General features: G+C 50.4%; 1 protein-coding gene across 2 annotated transcripts in view; it reads right to left on the bottom strand.

The window, feature by feature from the left end:
• Window positions 1–17,471, bottom strand: part of GABRA3 (gamma-aminobutyric acid type A receptor alpha3 subunit) — a 63,250-nt gene that overhangs the window by 15,092 nt on the left and 30,687 nt on the right. For both annotated transcript variants that reach the window (XM_027904910.1, XM_027904911.1), the window contains exons 4-5: window positions 10,551–10,618; window positions 6,715–6,935 (exon numbers count right to left, since the gene is read on the bottom strand). In XM_027904910.1, coding sequence (XP_027760711.1) covers window positions 6,715–6,935; window positions 10,551–10,618 — 289 coding nt within the window. The remainder of the gene's footprint in view (window positions 1–6,714; window positions 6,936–10,550; window positions 10,619–17,471) is intronic.

The following is a 17,471-nucleotide window of genomic DNA, read 5'->3' as shown; positions in this document are numbered from 1 at the left end:
CTCAGGGCTGGCAGATTGCTCTGTCAGGAAGCCACAGCGCTACTGGGCTGAGCAAAGTCAGTCAGACCCATGAAGTCACCAGGGTAAACACCTTCCTTTCTGTGTGGGGCACCTCATCCCCCCTCCCCAGACCCCTCCCTCACTGGGATGCTGCAGGTAGATGCAGAACTGCATGTCCTGGGGTTGCCTGGGGGTTGAGCAGGACAACTTGTGAGCTTCTCACATCCAAACCCCCGCAGGATACCTTGTCAGGAAGCAGTTTTGTGAGGGAGGCACAGCCATAAAAGCAGTGTGCTGCAGAATATGGGGCCAGGCATAAAAGGATCCATTATAAAAGGCTCTAAAAAAAGGTAGTTCTGAGCTCGTGTTCCTTCCTGAAGTACTGCAAAGTGTGCAGCCTAGGAGGGCGAGACAGAACAAACAGCTTCCCAGGAGATGTCTAATACAATCTTCTCTGAAGGAACCATTTGTGGAAAAAAAAAGGACTCACTTCTGATAGCTCAGCAAAACAGGAAACAAACCATGACAGCAGCAACATGTGGATGCAAAGGGCAAGAGCACAGACCTAAGGCTGATGGTGGTTGGTGGAAAACTCAGGCCAAGAAGCTTCTATTGAGATATTTTCCTTCCCCTGGAAAAATGTTCAGCCAAGTTATTCTTCACAGAAAATACTGAGGCTTAGGCAAATGCTGAATAAACCCTGAAAAAATAGAGGCTTTGGATTTTGTTTGCTAAAAGCAAAGAATGAAAAAAAAAAAAACAAAAATAAAGGTTATTTCTTTCCAGTGGACGAACCTTAAAGGGTTCCACAAAAGAGGACTGTTTTTTAAAACTCGGCATAATAAAATCCGGTGGACAAAACCAAACCCTTGGCAAACAGTCCTAAAAACAGCCTGTGGGGGAAACAAAGCAGGATGGCTGTGGCTGGGGGGCAGCAGGGGATGTCACAGACAGTGACCACTGGGTCCTGTGATCATCTAACAAAGAGATGATGATGACTGTTCATTGGCCAACCACAATGAACTTTCTGCTTCTCATTTTGTCACTCTCACTTGTGTCAAGGAAATATTGATGCATTTTCCCTGTCCTCCTCAGCAGTACACGTAAGACACTTCCTTTTCACCTTCCTATTTTCTTCATTGACATCATTAATTTCTTTATTATTTCAAAAGGCTCTTGGCTGGGAGTTCCCAAAGTTGGCTTATTCAAAGGACCTCTCCTTTGATCAGTGTTTCCCTTCTGATGGATCCTGAAATCACCCTAAAAAACCAGAAAGGTCTTTTCCATCCACTGTACTGTTTGCAAGTCTTGGCTGTGCCCAACAGCCACTGTGAATAAGGCTGAACGATTCCAAGGACTGCAGGACAAGCTGCCCTTGGTCATAACCCTCCTGCCCTCTCCAGGCCATGGCCAGGGAAAACATGTGTGTTGCCAAGGGAAGGAGACAACTTTATGTGGATGATGGATGGCTCCATATGTTTGTGGGAACGCAGCAGTTGCATTTTCGACCTAAAGCCTGTATTATTAGCTGAGCCAGTAAACAATGAAACAATCAATCCACCAACAAACCACCAAAAAAGCAACCTAATCTGCTACTTCTCCACCTACAACTGAGGGAGTTTTAAAATCTCCTGAAATAAAATAAAAAAGGAAAGAAAAAAATCACGTCGCTCCGGCGAGATGAGCCTGATTCAGCAGCTTCATCCAGGCCAGGAGTCAGCACATTCACAGATAACACACAAAGGGAGTCAGCCTCCCTGCTGAGGGGGGAAGCAATAAAGGCATTCCCCCTTCCCAGGTGTTCCCCCTGGGCTTTATCCCCACGTGTGTGGGGTGTGCTGACTCCTGGGATGTTCCCCCTACAGCCGGAGCACGTGTGCTGCTGCACCTTCCTGCCCACCCCATCCCTTGGCCACCTTCCCCTCTGCTCCTGCAGCCCTCTCTTGCACACACTCATCTTCCAGAGCCCCAATTAGCAGAGGTATTTTAGGTGAGCTGTGGAGAGTGCCCGCAATCCCCTCCTGCCTCCCCCCCACCTCCCGTCGCTGGGGAAGGGCTTCTCAGCACCGTATGCTTTGCTTAATGAAACATCAAAATGTCAAACGGCAAGGAATGTGCCTCGCTTCCCAGACAATTACCTCTGGCTCTGCAGCATTTAGGTAAAAGAGCTTATTGCAGAAATTGTCGTCTATGCCCCTTCCCCGCTGCAAGGGCGCTTACGGCCAGCCAGCCACTGGGTTTTGCTTCGGTGCTCTGATGGCCCATTCAGGCCCAGACATCTGAGCTCTGAAATGTCCTTAGAAAGCCTAAACAGCCCTAGCCAAGCTGCCAGCAATCACATCATCCAGCAGGTGTATCCTTTGCCTCATCTGTCCTAGGAACCAGCAACAACTTATGCAGAACTGCCTTGAAGTCAAACCCCCAAACTCCTCGTGTTTTCTCCTCACTTCGCTGGCACAATTGGCACCAAAAGGGGAACATCCAGGACAGAAACCGTGTTTTTCCTCTTTAAAGTAACGGGGAGTCCTTTGAACTGCGCAGCACAATGGCAAGGAGTGTGAATCAGGCTAAACATTACCTCTCCCCGGGCTGACGGGGATAACAAACCACTTCAGCTCCGTTCTCATGGTTACCGCGAGCTTAGCGGAGCCTTTGATGTGTCATTAGAGCCCCTGTCGCTACCTGCGTCGTGCTGCAGGATGAGCCAGAACCTCAGTCCAATTTCTGGGACGCAGATGTAATAATCCCTCGGTGTGTGAGCGGTACGAAAACACGACAGCGCCCCGCGCAGCAGAACCGGCTTTGTTTGTGCCGGGGATGCTGCTCGAGTTTTGTCCTGATTTCTTGTCCGGGAGATTCATTAATAACCACAGTCAGGCCGAGGAGTGTTTACAGTTTAGGCTGTGTGAGAATCTAGGTTAGGTTTAATTGCCGGGATTTGAGCTTGAAAGCCAAATTGCTCCTAGGATCCTCGTGCTGGATCTGAAAGCGCTGAATTCACTTTGCATCCTCCCCCAGCCCTTGGAGACTTCAGCCCATGATGGCAGAAATGCAGTGAGATAAGGTGTTCTCTGAAGATTTCTCCCTCCTGGGACAGCTGCCTTATAAAAGTCTGCCTGCACAAAGCCAAGCCTGGAAAACAGATCATTTCTGTCTTTGGATCCACTCTGGAAGCTGTAAGGCTGGGAAAAGCAAGAGCAAACCTCATCCAGTCTATTTGCCTGTGTTTATCAGTCGGTCTAGCTCTGGTCTGCTTGGATCTGTCTGTGCTGCTGCCTAGGATCAGCCCTGATGTGGGATGCAGCCAAACAGCTGCCAGTTCCATACTGGGATGTCCCAGCTGCTACTCTTGCAGAGAGGCTGCACCTCCATTGTGTGGAAGGGTGCTTCAAGCTCCAGCCTAGGGCGATCCCAAGTTGTCTGGGGGTTAAAAAGCCTCCTAGGCAGTAAAGACACCCCAAAGCCTTTGCTGAAAGAGACACTGCAAAGCTCTGTGCCTTCAAAAAGCAGCACAGGCAGCTCAACCCCCTGAACATACCCCTACAGGCAGAGGACTTGTTTCGTGGGGTTCAGCAGCCCCTGTGTGTCTGCAGGTGTTCTTTGCCTCCTGCTCTGCCTCTGACTCACCCCAGGGTTCCCTGACCCTCCTTCCTCAGTGCTCAAGCACTGCCACCAAGGACTTTGTGTTGTCTTCAGCAACACAGGCTCTCAAGGCAAGCTCTTTGGACATGCAGCTGAACGTCAGCCTGACAGGTAAAGAAAACATCCTCTAAGTGCCTAACTTGAACGTGTATTGTCTGGGAACCACTCTGACGATAACCACAAAGCCTCAACATGCCATTCTGACAGTCCCTGTTAAGAGCAGGAGAGCTTTTTTAAAGCCTGGATTCACAAAGCTGAATCCCATCAGCACAGCATTAAACTTTCACTATTTTCATATGCTTCAAGGCCAGGAGAAACCAGAACATTATCTACACGCCCCACACAATTCGAACCAGAGAGTACATCCAGAGACTGCAGCAGCAGCTCAGCTTTTGTCTCTACCTTATGTAAATCCATGCACAATTCCCAGTTTGTTGTGCTCAGGACTGACACCAGAGCTTTGAGACCTTGGGCTGGGCTTCTGTGAACTACTCACATCTTGTAGGAGCTCCACAAAAAAGACTGCAGAGGCAGGGCTACATCATAAAACTGTGCTCCCCGTGCCCTCTAAGGCAGCTGGAGCAGCAGGCAAGATGCAGAGGGATCAGCAACCCTGGGGAACAGAGGAATGCAGTTCTGTGCTGTGGTCACACAGGCCATACTGTCACCCAGGTGCCAGGGCCTGCCAGTGGTCAGATGTTTGCACTGTGATGTTGCACCAGTCCCTGAGGAGGCTGTGCCACGACTAAAGGAGATCTCAGGGTGCTCAGCTACAGCTGCTGTGTGGCTCCTCGAAGCTCAGGTCAGTGATAAAGAGGCTCTCTCCAGGAGCTATAAATATTGTCACACAGGTGTAATTCTGCTGGATGCATGTGACAGAGTTGCTTTTCCACCAGAGCAACTTCATCTATAACTGCAAGCCTTGACTAAGAGAAGTTGGCTTTCACAGCAGGATAAATGACAAGAGACAGGCCTTTAATTGCACATCAGCAGAACTGATGCCTCAAGGATATTGGCTGGTACAAGGCAAGGGAGCGGGATATTCTCAGGAGTAGATCTGGCATGGCAAGGTACCAGTGTAGACTGAGCCTGCAAGGGATCACCTGGGCAGTCCTGCCAGGCCAGTGGAAACCTGGGGAAAGTCCAAACTTGCTCCAAGGGTGATATGCTTGTCATGATTTTACAGAGGAATCAAGGTGTGAGTGCCCAGGAGTGGCAAAGCCAGGCAGCATTTGGTCTCTGAGCCTCAGGCATGGTCCTGGCCCATTCAGTCTTGCATCTTCCAGTCTGAGCATCTCTGAGTGGGCTCTTCACCTCTTACAAAGCATTAGAGCCATATTTAAGGTGCGCAGGAGCTTACAGAAAAGGAGGTCCTTCATTCCCCAGTTCTTCAGGATGCAGCTAAAATAAAGGATGTTTCTATTTTATTTAAAAAACCCCCATGGCTCTGTTTTCTTCCAGAAGCTCATTCCCAAGAGCCTCCTGATTCTGCCATCCTGGCACCTGCCCAGCCCTGAATGGAAACATAAATCCAATACTTTCTTAGTCACACCAAACTTGCTGCTGCAGCTAATGGCTCTTTGCTGCATAAAGAAGAAGTGAAATGATATAAAAGCTCTGAAATTGAGTCCTTTTTTTTTTTTTTTTTTTGGGCTGTTTATGCCAGCAGCTCCTGTGATACTTCACGGTCAGACAATGCTACGAACAGGGGGAGTGTTAAGTTGTCTACACTCAGGTCAGAGAGCTGGGAGCAGAATCGAGCCCTTGAGTCAAGCTGGGCTTCTCCCTTCATTTACCCCATCTGCCTTAATGTGAGATCACTGATGTGTGGAGACCTAAACCCCCAGGGCACTGGCAGGATTAGCTCATATTTGAGAACTGCTGCACAAAAGCAGAGCATTGTTTATCGATGTAGGCTGTAAAACTTGCTGACACCACGCAGATTCACAGCCAGTTGAAGGGATGAAATTCTGCCTGGTCCTCAAAAACAGAGGTGAAAGTGCATCATCTCAGCACACAGAGTCCACAGTGAAGCCTCTTACTCGTTAGGATTGGCTCGAAGATGGAGACAAACAATTTTTTTAAATAAAGATTTACACCTTCCCAGAACCAACTCAATACCTTCCTTGTGCAACTATGAGGAGCTTGTTGTTTCATTTATAAGCCCATTTACCTCGGAAGGCAAATTAGTACATCAGCCCCAGGGGGCAAATGTTATTGACGTGGGTGAACAGCTTACAAGTGTACAGAAACATCTGAATAGTTCTGCAATGAACATACAATTAACCCAAAGGCATTTTCTCTTCGTGCTCACAAACTGCTGTAGCTTAATGATAAATGTTACTATGTCCTTGAGATACCCAGACAGGACTGCTCAAGCACAGTTTCCCAACAGCAACTGGTGTTTCCAGAGGAAGGCCCCAGTTGCTGGAGCTCACAGTGGGGTTGTCCACCCCTAGAACCTGGCTTCTCCAAAGCACAGTTTTTAAGAAGATGTTGTTTGGGGTTTTTTTCCCCTAATGATGTGCATTGTTCACACAGATCTGGACTTCTGATTCCACAAAGAAAGAAAAAACAACCCCATCGTTCTCACAAGCAAGCTCAGTCTCATTAGATGTTTGAAATGGCTCTGCTGTAACATGCTGGACAAATTTAGGTCTGTTCTTAAGCTGCTGCAGAATAATAAATAATAAATTCTCCCATCCTACTGTTCCCCTAGCAGCCCTGATACCTGATTCATATCCCATCACCAGTCAGGAACAAAATTATGTCAGCTGGAGCATCAGCCTCACAAACTATAGATCCCACCACTTCTACCTCATCACATAAAGGAAAAAAAAAAAATCAACATGACCGCTGAGGGAAAAGGCTACCTGTAAAAATGAGCAGAAGTTGAGGATCAGGGATGATCCACAGGCAGGAAACAAGGGCAGCGGAGAAAGCAGCACTGCAAGACTCAAGTGTGATAACAGGTTTAGTGGAAGTCTGCACAAATCCTGCTGTAATGCACCCTGAGATCCCATCTTGGCCTGCAGGGACCTGGAATACCCTGGCCAGGAGACACACACCCACCTCATGGTGTACAGGAGGGTGCCGTTGTCCACCAGGCGCAGCAGCTTGTTGGGGGTGGTCATGTTGTGGGCCACAGATTTCTTCCCGTTGTGGAAGAAGGTGTCAGGGGTCCAGATCTTGCTGGCCAGCAGGTTGTTCAGGGGGAGTATTTTCATGGGGCCATCAAACTTCAGCCTTTCATCTCTCCAGGACTGCCGGAAAAAGACGTCGATGGTGTATTCCTTTGTGGAGAGAGGAGAGAAAAGTTAAGTCCTGCCTTGCTCAGCTGTTCTTTGCCAACAAGGGGATTCAGGAAGTGGTGAAGTGTCTCCAGCCATGGAGCAGACTGCATTCTGGCACTCCTTGGGTAGTGTGAAGTGTGGTACAACAAAAAGAAAGACTTAACAGCAGTGGGGGGATAAACGACTTACCTACGATGTCAAAATTTGCATTCCAGTGTTTCTGGCCGCTGCACACAAGCTGCAACCCAGACTACAATGGCCAGTTCTGGGGTAGCCCTCCTGCACCATCACCTCTATCCTGATGTTTCAGTGGAGGGAGTCCATTGTGTGCAGCCACGGGGACGTTTTAAAAGGCAAAAAGAAAGATCCTGCAGATGGAATTTGGCCAGGATGCTGGCAATTGTATCCCTGCTCATAAAAAAATACGATGAAATAAACTTCCATGACATTGTCTTAATGTTGTTTTGTTCCCCGGGCCACCTCTAGAAAAGCATTGAATCAAGGACTTCACAAACTTGCATTGCAAGATCCTGTGACTTTCTTTTGTCTTCTTGTTCCTTTTTTTTTCCCTCTCTATTTTTTTTTTTCTTCCTTCTTTCAGTTAGTGTAGAAACCCATTTCCTAGATCAACTTCTGGGGCAATCAGAAGTCATCTCTTTGGAGCACTGCAGCTTCTTGCTCGGTGCCTGCAGCCTCAGAAACCACCTGATCAAGCAGCAGAGTCACTGTGGCTCCGTGGCCACCCCGAGGCAAAATCAAACCAGTGCACCCAGTGGTCCCTGTGTCCTTTGAGGGTTCGTGTCACGTGAGGTTCGTGTCTTCAGCCCACCAGCGTGGGCTGCACCACTGCTCACCTCTACAGCATACACCTCTTGCTAATGAGGGCTTTCAGAAACAGAAGGGGCCTTCAGAAAGGAGAGCAGCCCCAACTGTTCCTCCCCTGCCGTTGCAGATCGTAGTCTTTATTTATGTGCCCCTGGAGGCCGCAGGACCAACTAAACTTATCATTGTGAGTGATTTCTTTCCTGCAGCACTTCTCAGCAGCATTTAAAAACTGCTGTGCATCAGTTTCCTACAGGACAGAGAAATTCCTACAGGTTTTTGCAGCAGATGGCAGCTGAATGAAAGCATCTCAGTAAACAAATTCATCCCTGCTCGCTGGCCATGGAGCCACCGCTGCTCAAGTATGAACCTTCTGCAGCCTGGCTGGGGAGAGGGAAGAGAAGACTGTACATTCCTACAGGCTCTGCTGTGTACTAGATATTCTGCCCCTTCATGGAAGTGATCTTCACTTTGTGGTTTTAAGCTCAGTAAAGGGAAAAAACCAAAGAAACGAGTCTGTGTCCCAGGAGGTTTGGGAAAAGTCCTTATCAGGAGAAGATCTCTCCTATTCAGAACCCCTGTTCCTATTAAACAGCAGCAAGCAAAGAGGCAAAACATTTTTATCAACTTTCCAGGCCTTGTTTTTCTCCTTTTATGCTAAGGAATCATTCCTGAAGAAAAGAGAAACCACTTTCAGAATCTCCCCCTCTCTTCTATATTTCTTTCCTTAAAAGCATCATTCCCAATCCACCCCTTCCAAAGAGCACACTATGTTATGCTTTCCTCCTACTTATAGAAGTGACTCAAAACATCAAGACCGAGTCTGTCTTCAGAGTCCATCCATGAAACAAAACACTCCCTTGAACTCTTTTTTTTTTTTTGCTTTCTATAATTTCCTGGGGACTTGAGGCAAAGTTGCAAGAGCTCAGTGCCGGAGATTCGGGAGCGCGTCAGGTCCTATCAGGCTCTGCTTTCCGAACCCAACTAAAAGCGAGACTTGGAAGTCCCTCGGAGCAGCTCAGTGGAAAGGTCTCTACACGTCCCCCTCCACGCTCTGCAGCCAGCTGCTCTCCTCCACCCTGCACAGCAGCTTTACCTGCCTCTCCTCCATCATCATAATTACGGGCTCTGTCTGTGTCAGGACGCGCCGGGGCCGCTCTGCGCGGCGGTGAGTAATGGCTGTGGGAGGGGTGGGAGCGGATCACCAGGCAGATGCCAGCGGGGAAGGAGGGACTTCCCCACTCCCGAGACAAAAGGAAGCACAGCAGAAGAGTAGGCTGTCCCCACGTGTCTCTCCCTCACGTTTCTGGGTGCATCCAGCGGCAGGAGAGCGGGCGAAAGCACGTTCGCCGTGCGTTTGTAAAATACGTGGAACGAAAGCACGCGAAGGGGAAATAATTTATTATTCCTTAACTGTCTTCCTAATTTTAAATTCATTTTGTCAAATCACATTGCAGAGAATACCTTCCTCCTTTTCAATACCTCATATTTCTTCTTCACAGTTCATTATACACACTCCCTTAATCAAATATGCTCCACCTTGGAAGTAATTATCAGATACTCCCCAAGGGCTACGATGGCTGAATATATTATGGGTCTCTGCTGTGGTAGGAAGGCAGGGAGAGAGGGAGGGGGAACTCAAATGAGGTTAATAGTCTCGACTAGGCTGACATCAAGTTAGCTTCTTACCCTGGAGGGAGTGGTCTTCCCAAAGCAACACGGGTTTGCAGGATTGAACAAGCACTCGGAACACAGAGGTTTTATTCTCCCTCAGCTCCTCTGCCTGCTAGCACAGGATTGTCTGTGGGACAGCTGAAGAGTTCAGGCCGTGTCAGCACAGAAGATTAAACCCTTCCAGCTCCAGAGGTGCCATGAGGGTCACAGGATGCTGCTCCAGCCTGGCCTAGGTGGTGAGAGTAAAGCTCACTCCTCCTCCCACTGCGGGCTCCCTCCACAGCAAGGACAGCCCCTGCTGGCCCGGGGCTGTGTCAGCACCAGGTCACCTCAGGTGCTGGATGTGCAGGAGGGTCTCAGTCCTGAATGCAGGACTGTCCTCACGTGGCATCCTTGAACTGTGGAGCAACCCATCCACAGCCAGCTCTCCTCCCCGCGCCCGGGCGCGTGTGGAACACGAGCTGCAAGAAACGCTGTTGAGAAACCTCACTATTAATTATGCTCCACAGTCCTGTTTTAATTAGAAGACAAACTGTTGTGGGAATACAAGCCTAAATTCAGACCTCAGGCCTTTTCATTAATAATTTTCCCTGAACATGTCAAAATACTGCAGTCAGTTCATGCTTTTTTCTTTTTTTCTCTTTTGCCTCCTTTCCGGTTCAAGCACTAAGGACAGTTTGATGGTGAATCATTCCCTTCTGTCATTGCCATCAATGATTCTGGCATCCTCTCCTCTTCCCACGGAGCACCTTCCTTCCTCCACACACAGACAGGTCAGGGAAAGGTGGCTGCAGCAAAGGTGCTTGTCGAGGCAGGTAATGGTGGGAACATGCAGACCCCACTTCACGAGGTTTGACTTGCAGGAAATAAAAGCACCCTAAAGCTTGCAGTGTGTCTTAGAGGTGCAAAGGCACTGACTCTCCAAGGGTGTGCTACCAAGTGGTTTCCAAAAACCCAAACACCCCTGAGAAACAATCCCCTTCTACCACTCCCATGGAGCCACCAGCAGCTGCTGCCGTTTGGGAAAACCCCATTTGTGTCCAGATATTCCCGGGATGAGGGTGGGCCCCATCCACAGTGGCTGTAGGAGAAGCCATCCCTCCCCTGTGAGGCACCTACCATGTCTGTGTCCGAGACGGGGCCGAAACTCGTCACGTAAATGTCTGTCTTGACTTCGGTTACACTGTCTGGGACAAAAAAAGAAAAAAAAAAAAAAAAAAAGAAGGGAAAAAAAAAAGGCAATTAAAGAACTGAATTTTCTTGTACAGGGAAGGGTTTGTGGTTTGTTCTGTGGTGTTTTCTCCTGCTCTGCTGAACCCTCCGCACCATGCTCTGTGCCCCGAACGACGGCTGATTTTATCACTCGTAACCGGGCAAATTCATCTCCAACACAGCTCTGCTGCTTCCCACACTTACACTGAGGATGGATACGTCCCACGTGGCCAGACACTGCGTATTTACAGAACCCACGTGGCTGCATGATCCACAGCTTGGTACAGATCCACACCTTTTCAAGACGGAGGTAAGCCCCGGTGCTTTGAAACTCCTTTTAATGTGAAATCCCCTTTGTGTCTCCCAACCTGATAAACAGCCTAGCAATGTTCCACCCGTTTTAGGAAAGCCTGGGTTTGCTACAGCTTCGGGCTTATCTGTATGTAGAGAGAATCAATATTCTGATTGCCTTTTACCGCCACCGTGCTTGCTGTTCCCTTAAGTGCCTCATTCCCGCCAAGCTGCTGCTCGCCCACCTCACGAGCTCCCCTGCCCCCAGGCTGTGCTGCCCTCGTGGATGCTGAACAGCAGCCTCACTGCCCCAGCAAAGGCACTCAGCCCCACATCCTGCCCCAGCTGTTAAAACCCAGGGGCCATCTCAACCACACGCCTTCAGATAAGGATGATCCGGAGGTGCTTTGCAGCAGACAGCCCATCAGCACGTGCTGGACAGCACACAGAGCTCCCCTCCCTGGCTTCATCTGATCTGGGCACGTCTCCTAGTTGACATCTCTGCTGCTGTCCCGTTTTGCAGGGAAATCAAGGCACGGTGATTTACCAGATTTACAGCCCTGTGCTCTGCCCACTGGGTTGCACTGAAAAAATGATGGATGAGGCGCCCCGAGTTGAGCACTCAGTTCATACCATAAATCCTCACCACTTTAGGGCTACATCACGCTATTGTATGGCATTAGCTGGCTCAGAGCTGCTCTCCTAATGAAAGAACCAATTTAAAGCCCCAAAGCAGAGTTCATGTTTTATGCACAGTACCCAATTTTGGCCACTGCAGCAGCTTTGCAAGTAGCCTGGATGGCCTATTGCTCAATTAAGTTATGGAAATCCTTCTGTCCCCTGACAGTTATTTTGCAGTACTATGAAGCTTAGTTTTGTGCTTCAAAATTTCACATCCCAAAATAAGATAATGCATTCTGGCAGGGTTTTCTCCTTAATGGCTAAAATATACATATACATGTCTTTAGTTATTATGGCTGGAAAGCTTCTGATGCAGCCTATGGCTGGTATTATTGTGCTATATAAGTAACCCTTGATCTTGTCTTGATGTGATAAAAAAAAAAGGTTAAAGAGAAATATGTATGCAGTACACCAGAAACCCCCAGAAGTCTAAACAAAATGAGTTACTTCTGCAACAAACACTCAGGGTATTGTCTGTCTCCCTCCAAACAAATCCTCAAATGAGATGCACGGCAGAGAACAGGCAGTGATGCCAGGCTCCTTCTGCCACCACATGCAGTGAGGGAAAAGTAATGGTGTTCCAGAGAAAACACAAACTCTCTCTCCCCGCTCCCCTCCTCGGCATTCACCTTTCGGCCATGGATATCAGACCAGGCCAGGGGACACAGTCCCTGGGAAGTGCAGAAGGAACAGGGGGTCCCTGTTCAGGTTTCAGGGACAGGGGGCCATGAAAGGGCCTTTCCAATGTGCTTTCCAATGTGCTCTGTTGGGTTCAAGCACAAGGGAAGGGATTCAGTAAGTAAAAGCTTTACGTGAGCCTTTATGTCCTTATCAAGCTGTAACTCGTGTGTCACAGAGCTCCAGGGACACCTTCTTGTTCCCTTCAATCTACTGGCAAATCCGATCAAAAATAGCGGCATTATCGTATTAAAATTAATAATTAATATTAATACCCAATTATGGCCCAGAGCTGAAGAGGATCCCCCATTTCCAGGCTGCAGATGTATTCTCCAGGCCAGGCCATGCAGTGCTTGGTGCAGGGACAAGCTGGGGCTTCACCACCGGCTCACTGATGTCCCTCAGCACACGGGAAAACAAGCCAGGCTGAACTTTCCCTGTTAATATGTGCTCCTAAGGGCAGGATTTGGCTGGGATCCGGAGGGATTTCTGAAATTAAATCATTGCCACACAAGCAGGGATTTCAGCAGGGCTGGGAAACCCAGAGATAAGTAAAACACCAGCAGAACAGAGCAAGCTCCAGCCTCAGAGATTCACTTCCTTCGTGATCCTGGAGCCCAAGAGCAACTGCACTGCTTGCAGCTCTGCCACAGCTCCCAGGCTCTGTGCTGTGAGACCTCCTCCTCCAGGGCAATCAGGAGCTACTCATCCAGCCTCCCTTCTCCTTGCCCTCACAGCTGTCCACCCAGAGCCTGGGCGAAGAGAAGAAACTGTGCCTACTTTTGCAGCAAGAGAAAGCCGAGAGAAGGGCATCTCCTGCCTCTTCTTAGAGACATGGCAGGGAAATCCTTATCTGGTCCTCAAACCACAGACAAGCTCACACTGCAGCTTCTCTGTCCTCACCAAAGATTTAATAATTAAGGACTGCATAGAGGGGTTAGGTGCTTTCACTAGATCTGTTGCAGAATGTTAAATTAACATTTTTCCTTTCCTAGCATCATTCTTCCCCGTCATTCAAAGGGGTTTGGATGCACAAGTTAAGCCTTCAAGCCTGCTGGGGTGGCAGGAGGATGCTGCTGGTCCTGTTCATAATCAGGGAAACGAGAAAGGAAAGACTTGGTTCAGGAGGGAAGCTGGAGCAGAGCACGGACCAGCCCTGGCTGCCCTAAGCAATGGCACAACAAACCCCTTTCAGCCACCCTGCTGAGCCTCACTGTGCACCCCAGCTCCTGTTGGGGACCAAGAAAGCAAAAAAAGACCCTGGAGCTGACAAGAAACTAGAAGAGCAAGAAATTTTCAGGTTCAACATTTGCACACGGGCAGAATTTAGAGACATCAGCAGCATGCCATGTTCCCAAACCTTGTATTTGAGGTTGGTTCCCCAGTCTGGGAGCTTTTCCCGTTCATTGGCTCAACTTATTCCCAACCTTCAGCACAATCACGTTTCTAAAACCACCTGGAGCAAGTGTGTGAGCAGCAACGAGGTGCTGCAGGTCACCCAAAGCTGCCCCTTCTCCCACCAGACAGAGCCTGCTCTCTGCCTGCCCAGCCCTGCTCTCGCCTGGAGAAACCCCCCACAGCTGGGCAGATCTGCAATGCAAATGCAAAACAAAACATCCCTTCTCACAGTGTTACCATGGCACTTCCTACACCTGCCTGCTCTTTAAAAGCCACCCCTCTCCTCCAGGAATCTGTTACCCCAGACCTGGCTGCCCGTATACACCACAGTCATCCCTCCCAACCCCGGGTGGAGGGGCCAGAGCTGGACCCCCAGCTCCAACACCAGCAGGGTCTGGTGCTTCCCCGGGGAGTGCAGAACGTGTAAAGCAGTAGCAGCTGCTGCTGAGGTGCTTCAGGCACTCCATTTACCCTCCTCCTCCCCTGTGCCCCCCTCCAACTCCCCGTTTTCCAGGCCCTGGCTCAAGGCAGACACCCCCCCTCCCTTCCTGCAATCCCCTCCTTAAGCGCTCGTGACTCCCCGGGCCTGCGAGGAGATAGCTGTTATTTACAAAATGACAGAGTGCTATTTTTACTCGCTTCTTGGAAGCACCGGGAGCAGCAGCAGGGCTGGAATACAAATTACGCCGCCTCGCTGCCTCTCCCCTCCCCTGGCCGTAGAGCTGAGCGATTCTGGGAGGTGGCAGGGGGGCACGGGGGGGGTCTGAGCAGCCTCTCATTAAACATCCCGCCGCGCCCATCAAGGGTTCTGTTTATCTCAGAATGTCAGCCCTAACGTGACCGGCTCGCCAGGTTGTGTTTCGGCTCCGCAGCTTTGGGGGCTGTGCCCGTTTTCCAGGCGGGGGTTCCCGGCGGCGCTGCTGTAAGCCAGCCGTGACGGTGTGCCCGCAGCCGCGATGGGGTGCCCGCAGCCGTGATGGGGTGCCCGCAGCCGTGATGGGGTGCCCGCAGCCGTGATGGGGTGCCCGCAGCCGAGCGCTGGGGGCTCCCAAACGGTGCGTGCCACGGAAACGGGGGCGATGCCGCTGCGGTTCCGTGCAGGGGATTCCGGGCGGGCGCGCTGACGTCAGGGAGGATGCACAGCGGGATGAGGAGGGGATGGGGGCTGCCCCGAGGCAGCGCTCCAGCTCTGCCCCCGGGGCTGTGCTGCCATCTGAGGGAGCCTGGAGGGGACAGCCCTCCCTGCCTGTGGTGGTGTCTCTGTGAAGGACAGTGCTGTTCAGGCTCCTCTGCCCCTGGGAGTTCAAACCATCAACCTGCTCCAGGCCAACTCTAGGGGGTAGATGTTTCTGCACTGGGCTCCCTATGAAGTGCTCCAGACTCCAGCTAGCCCAATACCCCATCTCCAACTGAGGAGAACAGTAACGAGCTGATAATGCCCCTTAACTCCCTCCTAGACAACTCTATTTACCCTCAGCTCAATGAGGTCTCCTTATTCGGTGTCCCCTCAAACACACAGAATCCTTTGGGAAGGATTCCCGCCAGCCTGTGGTGAGAGCAGTGTCACCTTGAAAAAAGGCATTCCTGTGTCCCTCTTTCCCACATCAAGTAACCCACACTGGACAGGACAATGCTTTCCAGCCAACCCAGCACCCCTGGGAAGGGAAACAGTTGGTTTGGACTCCCAACTTCCACTTCGTGCCTTTCTCCCAAATTCTTGCCACGATAATTAATAAGCAGCAGCAGGTAATTTTTGTAGCTGCACACAAAAGCTTTTTGTGGTTTCATTCTTCATTTTCTCAGCCTCTCACTGGTGGAATTTAATTTTCCTTCCACCTTTAGCCTCTGGAACAAAAGAGGCTTTTATGACCTGTGCTACAAAGCTTTATGAGCCCACTGGACCTGAGCTGCAGCACAGCCCCTGGCAGCCCTTAGAGAGGGCACACGACAGTCCCCAGCCACAAACTCCACCCTCGGGCCCCTCCTCGAGAACTTCAGTGCCATCACACCAGGGCTGCTGCCTTTCCCAGTCCCCACCTTGGTTTATCAGATGGCCTTTTAACCCGTGGTGCTGCCTTGTTTTGGGAAGCAGGAACAGAGTGGTGGCCCCTTGCAGGAAGAGATGCATGGAAAAGCAGTGGCACATCTACGGGTGATGTGGCACGTGGTCCCCTCTCTGTGACTTTGCCCTTGGGACTGCCAGGCCAGATCTGGGAGAGGACAGGAAAGCACAAGGAGGGGCAGCTGCCCAAGGGGAGAGGGACCTCTCCTCACAACCTCAAGCTGCAGGAATGGAGACACGACATCTACATCACCAACCACACACCAGAAACCCCTAACGTGACCTTCACTGATGCTCTCCTGCTGTGGGGCCACTCACACTCTCCCACACACATTAGACTTGCTTTTCTTTCAGTATTTTTTGCTGGGGAGCTCAGAAATAGCAGCAGAGAAGGAAACATTTCAGTGAACATCACTGCAGTGCTGTCGATGCCTCCTGGGCTTGTCCAGCCCAGCCAGGGGATAAAGCTGACTCCAAGGACATCGACAAAGTTCCTGCCACACAAAGGCCACAAGGCAACAGGAGCTATTGCCAATGTCAGGGCCACAAACACCCCTGCTGCACCTGGGATGCTTCCACACCAGCTATCCTGGGAACAGAGGCTTTACCTGGGTCAGATTCTGGGGAACAGAGATGGCAAAAACCCCTAAGAATGTACTGGCATTTCCTCCAACCTCTACAAGAGGGAGAGCAGAGCTGGAGCGCAGAGGTGTGGGCAGGTCTCAGCACCACCCCTTCTCTCTCCTCAGCTGTTTTTGCCTCAGGGATCTCAGACAACCCGTGGAAAAGTCACAGTCAACCCCTCCAAACTCCTAGGCCCAAAGAAAACATCCACATTTTCAGACGTGGCTTGGCTGTTGTAGTGCCTCAGCACCCTTGTACAGGAAATTACTTGCTCAGAAGCAAAAGCCAAATCTCCTGTCACAGACATTCACCCTGCTCTGACAAGCTCAGCCCGGGCATCTTTCCCACAAGTGGACAGCAGAGTGTACATGTTCTTCTTAGGAGAGGCAGCAAGAACATACACAGGGTGTCTTGGTCCTGTCAATGCCAAATGGCAGAGAACAGGGCCAAGAGTGTCACCAGGAGGGCTGGCAGCTGGCCCAGTCCTTCACAGGCCAGGCAGAGCTAACAGCAGCATCAGCTTTAATCCCCTGAACTACCTAAAATACCAGAGCATCTCCAGGAAAACTCACTTGGGCAGAAGCATCGAGACACAGCCGAGACCCCACTGGCCCCATCCTGTCTGTGGGGGGGAGGGAAATCCCATAGGCAGTTCAGCCCCCCCAGACCTCACTGCCTCTCTCTAATGAGCACAGAGATGAGGATGACCACGTTCCCCTGGAGGAAGGCTGGCCTTGGCCTCGTGCTCCCACCTGGGACAACGTGGTTAATGATGGGGGGGATGCTCATCCACTGCAAAGTGGGGTCGGCCGAGGACTGAGCGCTGGGAAATTTGTACTCTGCAAAATAAACCACATAGTAAGGGAAGAAACAACATAAATGCCTGAAACAAATGTCTCATCTCAGCAAAAGCAGGGGTGAGTAAGAGCCTGCAGGGGATTGCCAGCAAGACCTTTGGGTCGGATCCTTTTCTAGCTCTGCCGTGTCACGAACTATTTGTCTAATGCAGTTTTCCTTGGCTGTTTGCTTGAGTCCAGAATAACTGGGTCTGTGTAACAGATCTGACCCGCTCACTTACGCTCCCAGTGACTCCT

Source organism: Empidonax traillii, unplaced genomic scaffold, assembly GCF_003031625.1.
Source record: "Empidonax traillii isolate 1590-97213 ecotype Southwest subspecies unplaced genomic scaffold, ASM303162v1 scaffold1103:size489020, whole genome shotgun sequence".
In the NCBI taxonomy this organism is placed as follows: Eukaryota; Metazoa; Chordata; class Aves; order Passeriformes; family Tyrannidae; genus Empidonax; species Empidonax traillii.
This window is presented reverse-complemented; position numbering and strand designations above follow the sequence as displayed.